Genomic DNA, 12,226 nt, shown 5'->3' on the forward strand with positions numbered 1-12,226 from the left:
ATTTCCAACACTAACTTGGGCATTCCTCGAGCCGAGACAGGCCTATAAAAGCCCAGCGTGCAAAGTCTAGACCCAAGCCCAGGCCGGCCCAAACAAAAAATAAAATGTAGGCCCGGTCGAGCCCGGCCCGAAGGGAATAAAAAAGCAATTTCGGGCCAGGCCGAGTCTCCGTGTAAACTGTTTGATTTCTCAGGCCCGAGCCTGACCCGAAGTACACAATGGGCCAAAATTCGAGGCCGAGCCCGGCTCAAACACTAAGCCTAACCTGGGTTTTTGGCACTCGGTTCGGGCTGCGTCATAGGGCCAGGCTGCCCATGCCTAGGTATAGACCTAACGCGAGGTCATGATGGGGTGGTGATGACACCAAAGGTGTACTGACATCTCATCACGGTGGAGCATGTCGACACGCGGAAGAGCATGGCACGAATGGCTTGGACTTTCGTCAGTAAGATCAAAACAAGATACATATTGCGTGCCAGTCCTCCTTTAAGACAAAGATTAAATATTTTTTTTAGGGAATGCCATCATGGCGGTTTATATTTCAAACAAAAATAGAGATACATCATTTGATAAGATATCTAATAGGAAACGTGAAGGCTCCAACTTCTAAGAAATTGCTCGAGAGGTATTGGAGTTCCTAGCCAATACATCCACCACTACATTGGCCTCCCTCGGACAGTGATGAAAAACTATACAACAAAAATTATGAGCTAAAAAGGAGCATTCTTCATAGATAGCCACTGTAGACCAAATTACCTTTGTTACTACTACACATATAGCAAATGAGGTATATTTGAGAAATGATTGCTGAAGAGAAGAAAACAAGCAAGAACTTATTAGCCTTTCTATTTTGGCGGTAGACAACAAAAACAGACTTTAGCTCAGCCGAAACTTCCTAATTGGAAGGTGAGCTATTTTTCTGTTATCGCTATGATAGTGGACCTAGATGCACATTATGCGGTTGTATGAAAAACTACAATCCTTATTTTCGGGTTTGGGTACACATTATCTATGTAACATGTTGCATGATTTTTTTCTATACTTTTATATAACAAACAGTTAACTCCCTTTTGACCTTGCACCTCAGAGAGGATTTTTGCAGGTTAGCAATTATAGGAAAGAACATAAAAATGCACACAAATGATTGCATTGTTACGAAGTTCAATTAGGTATTGTTGATCGAGCATGCCCACAAAATTGGTTGTGACTATTAAAAAAATCTAAAACTTGGCATACCTACTCTACTTCTGTTTTGTCACAGTTTAGGAGTGACTCCAAAGAGAAAACAAACAAGTACTCACTCGACGTCCTCTTTTGGTAGTAGCAAACAAAATAGACTTGAAAATTGCTAATTGGAAGGTGACCTATTGTTCCGTTATCGCTGTGATAGTGGAAACCAGACACGCATTTTGCGGTGGTATGAAAAACTACAATCCTTATTTTTTGGTGGTTACACGTGACCTATACATCATGTTGCCCGATTGTTCTGTATAAATTTTTAATGCACAATCCAATTCCTTTTGACCTTGCACCTCGAGGGGGGGGGGGTTACTTGTGCAATTCTTGGGGACAACATTAAAATGGACACAAATGAATGCATTATTACCAAATTCCATTTATGTATTGTGGATCAATCATGCCCACAAAATTGGCTACTTTTAGTTTGTCACATTTTAGCGGTGACTTCAAAGAGAAAACAACCAAGTACTCCCGTGTAAATTAATATAAGAGCGTTTAGATAACATAGTGATCTAAACGCTCTTATATTACTTTACAGAGGGAGTACTTATTACTGGCCTTCCTCGTTTGGTGGTAGACAACAAAAAAGGACTTTAGCTCATCCCAAACTTCCGTATTAGAAGGCGGGCTATTGTTCCATTATCGTTATGATAGTGGAACACGGCGTGCGTTCCGTGATCCATGGTATGAAAATCAACAATCCTTCTTTTGTGTGGTTCGGTTACACATGCTCTATGTAACATGTTACATGTATATATAAATAGTTGTTGTGTATCATTCTTCATTCACATTTGGACCCCCCCGTTGCTAGCTCCCGCACTTCAAAAGGGTATTTGCAAGAAAGCAATTCATTCTTGGGCACAACAACATCAAAACGGACACAAAGGACTTGTATAGAGGTCCATTCCTCCTTCCTGGTGCAGTTTGAAGATGCACGACAACAAAATCTGACTTATATAGTAATTCCTCTGTACCTAAATACGTATTTGTTGTTGAGGAATATTAATATAAATTCCCCAACTACAAGTATTGTGGTATAGAGGATGTAGTATACTATGACAAACCCAAAATTTCACTTATGTGGTCTATTGTTATTAATCTGGGGATAACAACTGGCATCGATCAACAAATGTTTGAGGCATCAAAATTGAGCTAAACGTACAGTACCGGCCGGACGGATTACTACTAGCTAGCTGAACCTTCCTGATTGGTCGATCGCTACCATCTCCGATCGACAAGTGGATGGACGTTCACGGGTCCGTCATATATATCCTCGCCGGGAGCCCAATGGACCAGGCGGCGAAATCACCAAAGCGACCGGCGTGCCTGGTCGTGGTCGGGCAGACCTCCTCCTTGGCGTCGGCGCCGTCGATGTGCGCGGCGACCGGGGCGCGGCAGACGGGGCAGGTGGGCGCGCGCGTGAGCAGCCAGCGGTCGACGCACTCCCGGTGGAAGCCGTGGCGGCACGCCGGGAGCACGCGCACCTCGTCCCCGGCCGCGTACTCCGCCAGGCACACCGCGCAGGCATCGTCGTCGTCGGCGTGCTGTAGTCCTTGGCCCTCCACGGCCGCCTCGGGGCAGCCGTCGTCGTCGCGTTCGCGTGGATGGTCCAGCAGCACGACCACCCGCACGGGGATGGCGTCGAGCGCGCGCTTGGTGGCCTCTCTTGGCGGCGCCGGTCCCGGCAGGCCGTCATCGCTGTCGCCGACCCCGCCGGGCTCCTCCTGGCGGGCGGCGCGGAGGCAGGCGTAGAGGGTGCTGAGGGCGATGTAGGAGACGCTGGCGACGAAGAGCACGGTGGTGGTGATGCTGAGCACCCTCCCCAGGTGCGCCTGCTGCGCTTCCATGGACTGGTCGGCCGCAGCCGGCGGGGGCGCGGACAGGAGGCGGCGCGCGGCCCAGCACCTGCCGCACCCTCGCTGCATCTGCGGTCGATCGGGGCGGGCTAGCGCGCGGCTCCCTCGAATTCAGTAGGCCGGGAGTACTGGCTGCCAGGTTGAGCGTGTGAGGCCGACGCGTGCTTTTATGGCAAGTGATTGGTAGGGGGGTGTGGGGGTATAGCTGTGCGTACGCGTGCGTGAATGGGTGCATGCGGTGGTGAGAGGGGAAGCTTCGTAGCGTAGCCGCTCTCCGCACTCCGGGTGCGTCTCCGTGCGGGGCGACGCGCGGGGGGGGGGGGGGGGGGGGGGGGGGGGGTTCCGGCCCGTCCGTTCGTGCGTCGGTCCGTGCCGCCCAACCAGAAACGGCGGCCGGCCACAGCTGCGTTCGAGGTGTGGCAGGAAGCGGCGGCGGCGGCGGCGCACGCACAGCTAGAGCGTGCGTAGCGGTCTGCGTCCCAGCGCGGTGTGGGATGGTGGGGAGATCCATCGGTTGGGGGAGAGGCGTAGGGGACTACGGGAGTGGCGGCAGTCGTTCGTTCGTTCGTTCGTGCGCGGCGCGGCGCGGCGCATGCAGGCTGTCTTGGGAACGGTATTTTGGCGGAGTACGTAGCTGGAGCGTGCAGTGCATGTTAGTTGCAAATATCTGCGGACGGCGCACGAGGGAATGTGAGGGCTACGCAAGCCTTGCGAATGATATTTAGGCAGGAGGTTAACTTTAAAAAAAAAAGTTAAAACCCTTTCCTCTACATCAATTGATGCATACGATCATTTTTATTTATTATTCAACATAACTCTAACAAGAACATATATCAATCCATCTGAAACCACCACTTACACCTACAAAACTCGATAGTGTGGAGTGTTCTCATTTCCCATTTCGAAAACCGGTGCCGTTGTTGATCCATCCACATACACTAAGAGAAAACAGGGCATTATTCCCGGTTCTACAACCGTGACTAAGCAATCGTAACAAGAGGCTCCAACTTTTAGTTCTGGTTGCGTTACGAATCAGGACTAAAGAACTCCACGTGGCCACTGTGGGACGCCCAAGCAGCAGGACCTTTACTCCCGGCTGGTAACACCAACCGGTACTAAAGTCCACCACACGCCAGGCACTGCTAACCCCTGTGGTTTAGGTTTTTTTTTTATGAGGGTTTATCTGTAAATGCGTGGATTGATCAGCGTTTACACATATTGATATACAACATCAGTATAAATTATGGAAAAGAAACATCCAACATCAGTACAAATTAGATGGATACAAGAGACCAGGTTGAATTAGAGGAAAATACGATGTTGCAATTCGCAACATCGTATTTTCCTGTAATTCAACTTGGTCTATTGCATCCATCTAATTTGTACTGCTTTATGTCATATAACAACTCATCATCATCTTAATTAAATTTTCATCATTATAGGTAAAATAGCATAAAAAAGGTGAACTCCTCATCATTCTGGTTGTTATCATACTAGCAAGTGAACAAGTTATCATAATTTAGAAAACACTAACTACCGCTCTCTCCTAGGTATAATAACATAAAAAGGTAAACTCCTGCATCTCTCAATTAAAGAATACAGATTAACCTATCTCCAACTTGTGGGGTGATCAACCTATCTCCAACAATCAAGATATCGTGTCCAAGTGGTTGCATGGATACTTTTATTGCCTTGCTCCATCCTTTGATTTTTAGGGTTTCTTCACTTCGAGATATTCTGTATTTACCAGGGTAACTCATCCACATTGGGCATAAGCTAACCATATGCAAATCACCGGTGGTAAACATCTATTTAGACACAATCTCTCGTGGGAGTACCTGTTGAAGAACATAAGTAATAATAACATAGTTAGCTAAATTAGTTTTTCTTAAGAACAATGTATGAAAAGGATGGACTAGTGACACAATGGTAAAAAATTCTTACTAACTTGTCTGAAGTGATGTTATAAGGGTTCAACTGGTGCACTAGTGGCACATATCCATGATAAATGTTGCTCGTCATGTAATATTTAGCATGATACTGAACATCGTGAATAAATGAGATGATATGATTTTTCTCCAACCAAGTAAGCTCGGAGCCATAACTGTAGTAGGTCCGATCTATTATCTGTCGTTTAGTTCTTGGAGCACGAAAATAAGCTAATAATTGAAAATAAAGAAATTTAGTCAGGATGAGTACCAGATACTTTTTAATAATCAATATAAATTACCTAACAAATTTGTTGACAAACGCACGTGGAGGTAGAACTGGAATCAATTAATCCCGGCATGCACCTAAAATTTTATATTATTATCACAAAAATCCTCATTACCAAGATCGAAGGAAATGTTCTTGTCCTCATCCAACCCATACGCCTTGCAAAATGCTTTCTAATTAGAACAACCAAAATATGTGTGATCTTCTTTATTTTTTTCCTTAACAACAAAAGTGAAATGCTCCGTTCTTAGGTGAGCTATCTTAGGCTCTGTACTATCCTTCTCTTCAAAATGGAATTTTTCCAAGACAACGAATCCTGCATGGCAGAGAACGCACTAGCCGAATTGTACAAAAAAAAATTAAAGGTGAATTAAAGCAAAAAAGCACACGACATACTTCATTAACAAAAAATACATGCCGTATTTACATACCATAATGATCTCACCGTCATCTTGTAGCTTGGTGGTGAAGGACGTATCGTTATCTAGGTGATGATAACGGTCGCATATACACATGTCATCCCTGCACAAATGGCAGTCAGGGATCCTATTGACATCGGACGACGACATTTTCTGTGTTCATGATTCTAAGATTAAAAATCGACGTCATTTTTTTCTTAATGCTCATTGATTCTAAGATTAATAATTAAGTATTTAATGCAAAACTGAATCATAGTAGTCAGCCACCGACGAGGTTTGATCTGAGCGGCGAGGGATGGTGAGGAGGATTAATTTTTTAGCAAGATCATCATATAATATCACTAATACATATAATATCATCAGAGATCGTCGGTAACTCTTCATATAATATTATCATATAATATCACTAATACATCTCGAATAATTCAGTTAATGCATCATCAAATATTATCGAATATTATCACCAATATATCTCAAATATTAGCATATAAAATATCACTAATACAAATCGAATATTATCGAATAATCCAGTTGATTCGCGGTTCCTAAGCCACGGACGGTGGACATCCAAAGAGAAGGAACTATCACATGATCATAGCTTGGGTGAGATCCCTCAAGATTCTCCCAGTTATTGGAGAACCTCACGTCCAACACAACCATGTAGCAACGGACGTGCTCCTCCTCCTCCCTGACATGGTGACGTACCACCTCATCGGGTGCCCGCTCCCTCCATACCGATAGTGGCCTACCCTACCACCACCAAAGAAGCTCCGGGTCGATGATGAGACCCTAATTCCTCACCAAGCCGCGCACCCCGGAAGGTAGCATCTCTGAGTGCCAGCCCGGCGGGGCCTAGTCCCGAACATGGTGCCTCTCAAAGTGGTTGTCGACGACGAGGATGCGGGAAATAGCATCGTTGCCTTTAGATAAAAACATCCTTGGTTACTTGTAGAAATTTGTTCAGATTTTTATTAAACTAAAAAAATTGAATTTTGAATTTTTTTAAACTAAAACATGCATGAGAAATTCCATTCTATTATGCTAGATATTTTACAACTATAAATAATAAAATCGCATTGAAATGTATTGCAAAACAATTCTGCAAGAGCCTAGTCCCGAACATGACACCTCTCAAACTGGTTGTCGACGACGAGGATGTGGTACGGGCATCGTCGCCTTTAGATAAAAACATCCTTAGTTACTTGTAGAAATTTGTTCAGATTTTTATTAAACTAAAAAAATTGAATTTTTATTTTTTTTAACTAAAACATGCATGAGAAATTCCATTCTATTATGCTAGATATTTTACAACTATAAATCATAAAATCGCATTGAAATGTATTGCAAAACAATCCCGCAACAATGTGCAAGTTACCATCTAGTATGCCTAAATAGGTAATCCCACTAAATTCTATTTCTCTTAACATGCAAACACATTTTTATCGAACCCGGTTTTTAGGTGCCATGGAAAACATTGGGCCTGAAAGATCAAAATAAAAAGTTCTGAAAGAATAGGCTAGGACGTTTATCTATATTTGTCTTGCAACTACGCCAACAATTCCCGCGTCGCAGCGATCTGAGCACGGTCGGCGTTGGCGCGGGCGGCGATGTCCACGGGGAGGTGGGAGCGGGTAGGGGTTAGGAGGAGAGGGGAATGGTGGATCCGGCGAGCTTCGCCCCGCGGTAGCCAACGTGGGAGAGGGTTTGGGAGAAGGAGCTCACGAGGACGAGGAGCAAGGGCGGCGATGCTCGGGGAGGAGGGTGAGGAGGTCCGGGGATGGTCAACAGGCTCGGGGATGGCTCGAAGGCGATGACGATCTCCGGTAGTCTGGCGGAGTTGTGGTCTGGGGTTCGGCGCGGAGTCGGGGGAGGGAGTGGAGAGGAAGAAGGTGCATTTAAATACCCCAGTCTTTAGTCCCGGTCGGTGGCACAAACAGGGACTAAAGGCCAACCTTTAGTCCTGATACGTCCATTTTGCTTCATGATTTCATGTTGATATTTATTGCTTTTTGGGCTGTTATTACACTTCGAGGTACAATACTTATGCCTTTTCTCTCTTATTTGGCAAGGTTTACATGAAGAGGGAGAATGCCGGCAGCTGGAATTCTGGCCTGAAAAAGGAGCAAGTTTGAGATGCCTATTCTGCGCAGCTCCAAAAGCCGTGAAAATCAACGTGGAATTTTTTAGGAATATATAAAAAATATTGGGCGAAAGAAGTACCAGAGAGGCGCCACCTGGAGGCCACAAGCCTGCCAGGCCCGGCCTACCCCCTGGCCGGGGATGGAGAGCTTCTGGGCCCCCTGTTGCCCCTCCGGCGCTCATCTTTTGCTATATGAAGGGTTTCGTCCGGGAAAAATCAGAAGGGAGCTTTTTCATGGATTCACCGCCGCCACGAGGCGGAACTTGAGCTGAACCAATCTAGAGCTCCGGCAAGACGATCCTGCTAGGGAAACTTCCCTCCCGGAGGGGGAAATCATCGCCATCGTCATGACCAACACTCCTCTCATGGGAGGGGACTCATCACCATCAACATATTCATCAGCACCATCTCATCTCCAAACCCTAGTTCATCACTTGTAACCAATCTCCGTCTCACGACTCCGATTGGTACTTGTAAGGTTGCTAGTAGTGTTAATTACTCCTTGTAGTTGATGCTAGTTGGATTATTTGGTGGAAGAGTTTATGTTCAGATCCTTGATGCTACTCATTACCTCTCTGGTCTTGAATATGATTATGCTTTGTGAGTAGTTACTTTTGTTACTCAGGACATGGGATAAGTCATGATAATAGTAGTCATGTGAATTTGGTGTTCGTTCGATATTTTGATGTGTTGTATGTTGTTTTTCCTCTAGTGGTGTTATGTGAACGTCGACTACATAACACTTCACCATTATTTGGGCCTAGAGGAAGGCATTGGGAAGTATTAAGTATATGATGGGTTGCTAGAGTGACAGAAGCTTAAACCCTAGTTTATGCGTTGCTTCGTAAGGGGCCGATTGGGATCCACTAGTTTAATGCTATGGTTAGACTTTGTCTTAATTCTTCTTTCGTAGTTGCGGATGCTTGCGAGAGGGGTTAATCATAAGTGGGATGCTTGTCCAAGTAAGGGCAGTACCAAAGCGCCGGTCCACCCACATATCAAACTATCAAAGTAACGGACGCGAATCATATGAACATGATGAAAACTAGCTTGACAGAAATTCCCGTGTGTCCTCGGGAGCGTTTTTCCTCCTATAAGACTTTGTCCAGGCTTGTCCCTTGCTACAAAAGGGATTGGGCCACTTTGCTGCACCGTTGCTACTTTTGTTACTTGTTGCTTGCTATGAATCATCTCACCATACAATCACTTGTTACCGATAATTTCAGTGCTTGCTGATATTACCTTGCTGAAAACCACTTGTCAGATCCTTCTGCTCCTCGTTGGGTTCGACACTCTTACTTATCGAAAGGACTAAAATTGATCCCCTATACTTGTGGGTCATCAAGACTCTTTTCTGGCGTCGTTGCCGGGGAGTGAAGCGCCTTTGGTAAGTGGAACTTGGTAAGGAAACATTCATATAGTGTGCTGAAATTTATTGTCACTTCTCACTATGGATACTAATCCTTTGAGGGTATTGTTCGGGGTATATTCACCTCGAACGGAAGCACAAATATTTGCTCCTCAACCTTCTGCTCCTACGGAAAATATTTGCTTTGAATTTCCTTCGGGTATGCTTGAGAAACTGCTAGCTAATCCTTTTACACGAGATGGAACATCACATCCAGACTTGCATCTAATCTATGTAGATGAGGTTTGTGGTTTATTTAAGCTTGCAGGTTTGCCCGAGGATGAGGTCAAGAAGAGGGTCTTTCCTTTATCTTTGAAGGATAAGGCGTTGGCATGGTATAGGCTATGTGATGATACTAGATCATGGGACTACAATCGGTTGAAATTGGAATTTCATCAAAAGTTTTATCCTATGCATTTAGTACATCGTGATCGGAATTATATTTATAATTTTTGGCCTCGTGACAGAGAAAGCATCGCTCAAACTTGGGGGAGGCTTAAATCAATGTTATATTCATGCCCCAATCATGAGCTCTCGAGAGAAATTATCATTCAGAACTTCTATGCTCGACTTTCTCATGATGATCGCACCATGATTGACACTTATTGTACCGGTTCTTTTATGAAGAGAGATATTGACTTCAAATGGAATTTATTGGAGAGAATTAAACGCAACTCTGAAGATTGGAGCTTGAAGAAGGTAAGGAGTCAGGTATAAATTTCCAGTTTGATTGCGTTAAATCCTTTGTTGAAACAAATACTTTTTGTGACTTTACCGCTAAGTATGGACTTGACTCTGAGATAGTAGCTTCATTGTGTGAATCATTTTCTGGTCATGTTGATCTCCCCAAAGAGAAGTGGTTTAAATATCCTCCTCCTTTAGAATTCAATGTAGTTAAACCCAATCCAGTTGAAGAGAGAGTCATTGCCTATAATGATCTTGTTGTTCCCAGGATAAAGGATCATTCTAAAGCTTCAACTGTGACACGTAGAGGCTACATTAGAACACCTACACCCCCTGAGCAAATTAGAGTTGAACCTAGCATTGCTATTATCAAAGATCTTTTGTCCGACGATGTTGAGGGACATAATATTCACTTCTGTGAAGATGCTGCTAGAATTGCTAAACCTCACGCTAGAGACAAACATAGGCCTGTTGTTGGCACGCGTGTTGTTTCTGTTAAGATAGGAGATCATTGCTATCATGGTTTATGTGATGTGGGTGCTAGTGTTAGTGCAATACCTCAATCCTTATATGATGAAATCAAAGATGAGATTGCACCTATTGATATAGAACCTATTGATGTCACTATTCAGCTTGCCAATAGAGATACTATCCGCCCTGTGCGAATTGTTTGGGATGTTGAAGTCTGGTGTGGTAAAACGAAGTATCCTGCTGATTTCCTCATTCTTGCTACCTCTCAAGATAGCTTTTGTCCCGTCATATTTGGTAGACCCTTTCTCAATACCGTCAATGCTCATATTGACTGTGAGAAGCAAACTGTCACTGTTGGCTTTGAAGGTGTGTCACAAGAGTTCAATTTCTCCAAGTTTGGTAGACAACCTCATGAAAAGGAGTAGCCTAGTAAGGATGAAACTATTGCCTTAGCTTCTATTGCCGTGCCTCCTACTGATCCCTTAGAGCAATACTTGCTTGAGCATGAAAATGATATGCATATGGATGAAAGGGATGAGATAGATAGAGTTGTCCTAGAACAATATCCTATCCTTAAGAACAATCTGCCTGTTGAACTGCTTGGGGATCCACCCCCACCAAAGGGTGATCCTGTGTTAGATCTTAAACAGTTCCTGATAATCTTAAGTATGCTTATCTTGATGAAAAAGAGATATATCATGTTATAATTAGTGCTAGCCTCTCAGAGCATGAAGAAAAGAAATTGCTAAAAACTCTGAGGAAGCACCGTGCTGCTATTGGATATACTCTTGATGATCTTAAGGGCATTAGTCCCACTCTATGTCAGCACAAGATTAAAAATGATCATGATTTCAAAGTTATAGGCCCTTCGCACAGGGAAGCAGAGGTTGTCATGCGCTTTTGAGGTTTGGATGTGTGTCCTCTTAGTGCGGAGGAACGTCACTTTATATTGCCTCCTGTGATAAAGAACTTTATTATGCAGTCTGTCGCTTTTATGTCTTCCTCATCACAGGTTCGTACAAAGCTTGTTTTCCACACACTAATAGGTCATACATATTAGGGAGCAATTTTTATTGCTTGCACCGATGACAACTTACTTGAGGGATCTTATTCAATCCATAGGTAGGTATGGTGGACTCTCATGGCAAAACTAGGTTGAAGGTTTATGGATGCACAAGTAGTATCTCTACTTGGTGCGGGAGTTTTGGCTAATATTAGGTGGAAGCAATCGTCACATGCTAAGGGATCTCTAATCATATAACATTGTTCGAACCTCTCCTTCTTTATCACTTCCGAACAATGTTATATGATTAGAGATCCCTTAGCATGTGACGATTGCTTCCACCTCATATTAGCCAAAACTCCCGCACCAAGTAGAGATACTACTTGTGCATCCATAAACCTTCAACCTAGTTTTGCCATGAGAGTCCACCATACCTACCTATGGATTGAATAAGATCCCTCAAGTAAGTTGTCATCGGTGCAAGCAATAAAAATTGCTCCCTAATATGTATGACCTATTACTGTGTGGAAAACAAGCTTTGTATGAACCTGTGATGAGGAAGACATAAAAGCGACAGACTGCATAATAAAGTTCTTTATCACAGGAGGCAATATAAAGTGACGTTCCTTCGCAGTAAGAGGACACACATCCAAACCTCAAAAGCGCATGACAACCTCTGCTTCCCTCTGCGAAGGGCCATCTGAAAAGTTCAGGTCTTACATAGTTGATTCCACAGTCACTATTCACATTGATCATGTTGCTATTAAGTACCTCATGGAGAATAAAGAC

The 12,226-nt window shown here is 44.0% G+C and overlaps 1 protein-coding gene across 1 annotated transcript; it reads right to left on the reverse strand.

Moving 5' to 3' along the window:
• Positions 1–2,276: 2,276 nt before the first annotated feature.
• LOC123399172 (RING-H2 finger protein ATL39-like) lies at positions 2,277–3,125 on the reverse strand. Its single transcript, XM_045093604.1, has one exon. The coding sequence runs from the start codon at positions 3,084–3,086 to the stop codon at positions 2,490–2,492; it is 597 nt and encodes a 198-aa protein (XP_044949539.1). The 5' UTR covers positions 3,087–3,125; the 3' UTR covers positions 2,277–2,489.
• Positions 3,126–12,226: the final 9,101 nt, after the last annotated feature.

This window comes from Hordeum vulgare, chromosome 5H, assembly GCF_904849725.1.
Source record: "Hordeum vulgare subsp. vulgare chromosome 5H, MorexV3_pseudomolecules_assembly, whole genome shotgun sequence".
NCBI lineage: Eukaryota > Viridiplantae > Streptophyta > Magnoliopsida > Poales > Poaceae > Hordeum > Hordeum vulgare.

Coding starts and splice junctions, on each gene's coding strand:
- LOC123399172 (XM_045093604.1), bottom strand. CDS start 3,086: ATGGAAGCGCAGCAGGCGCACCTGGGGAGGGTGCTCAGCATCACCACC.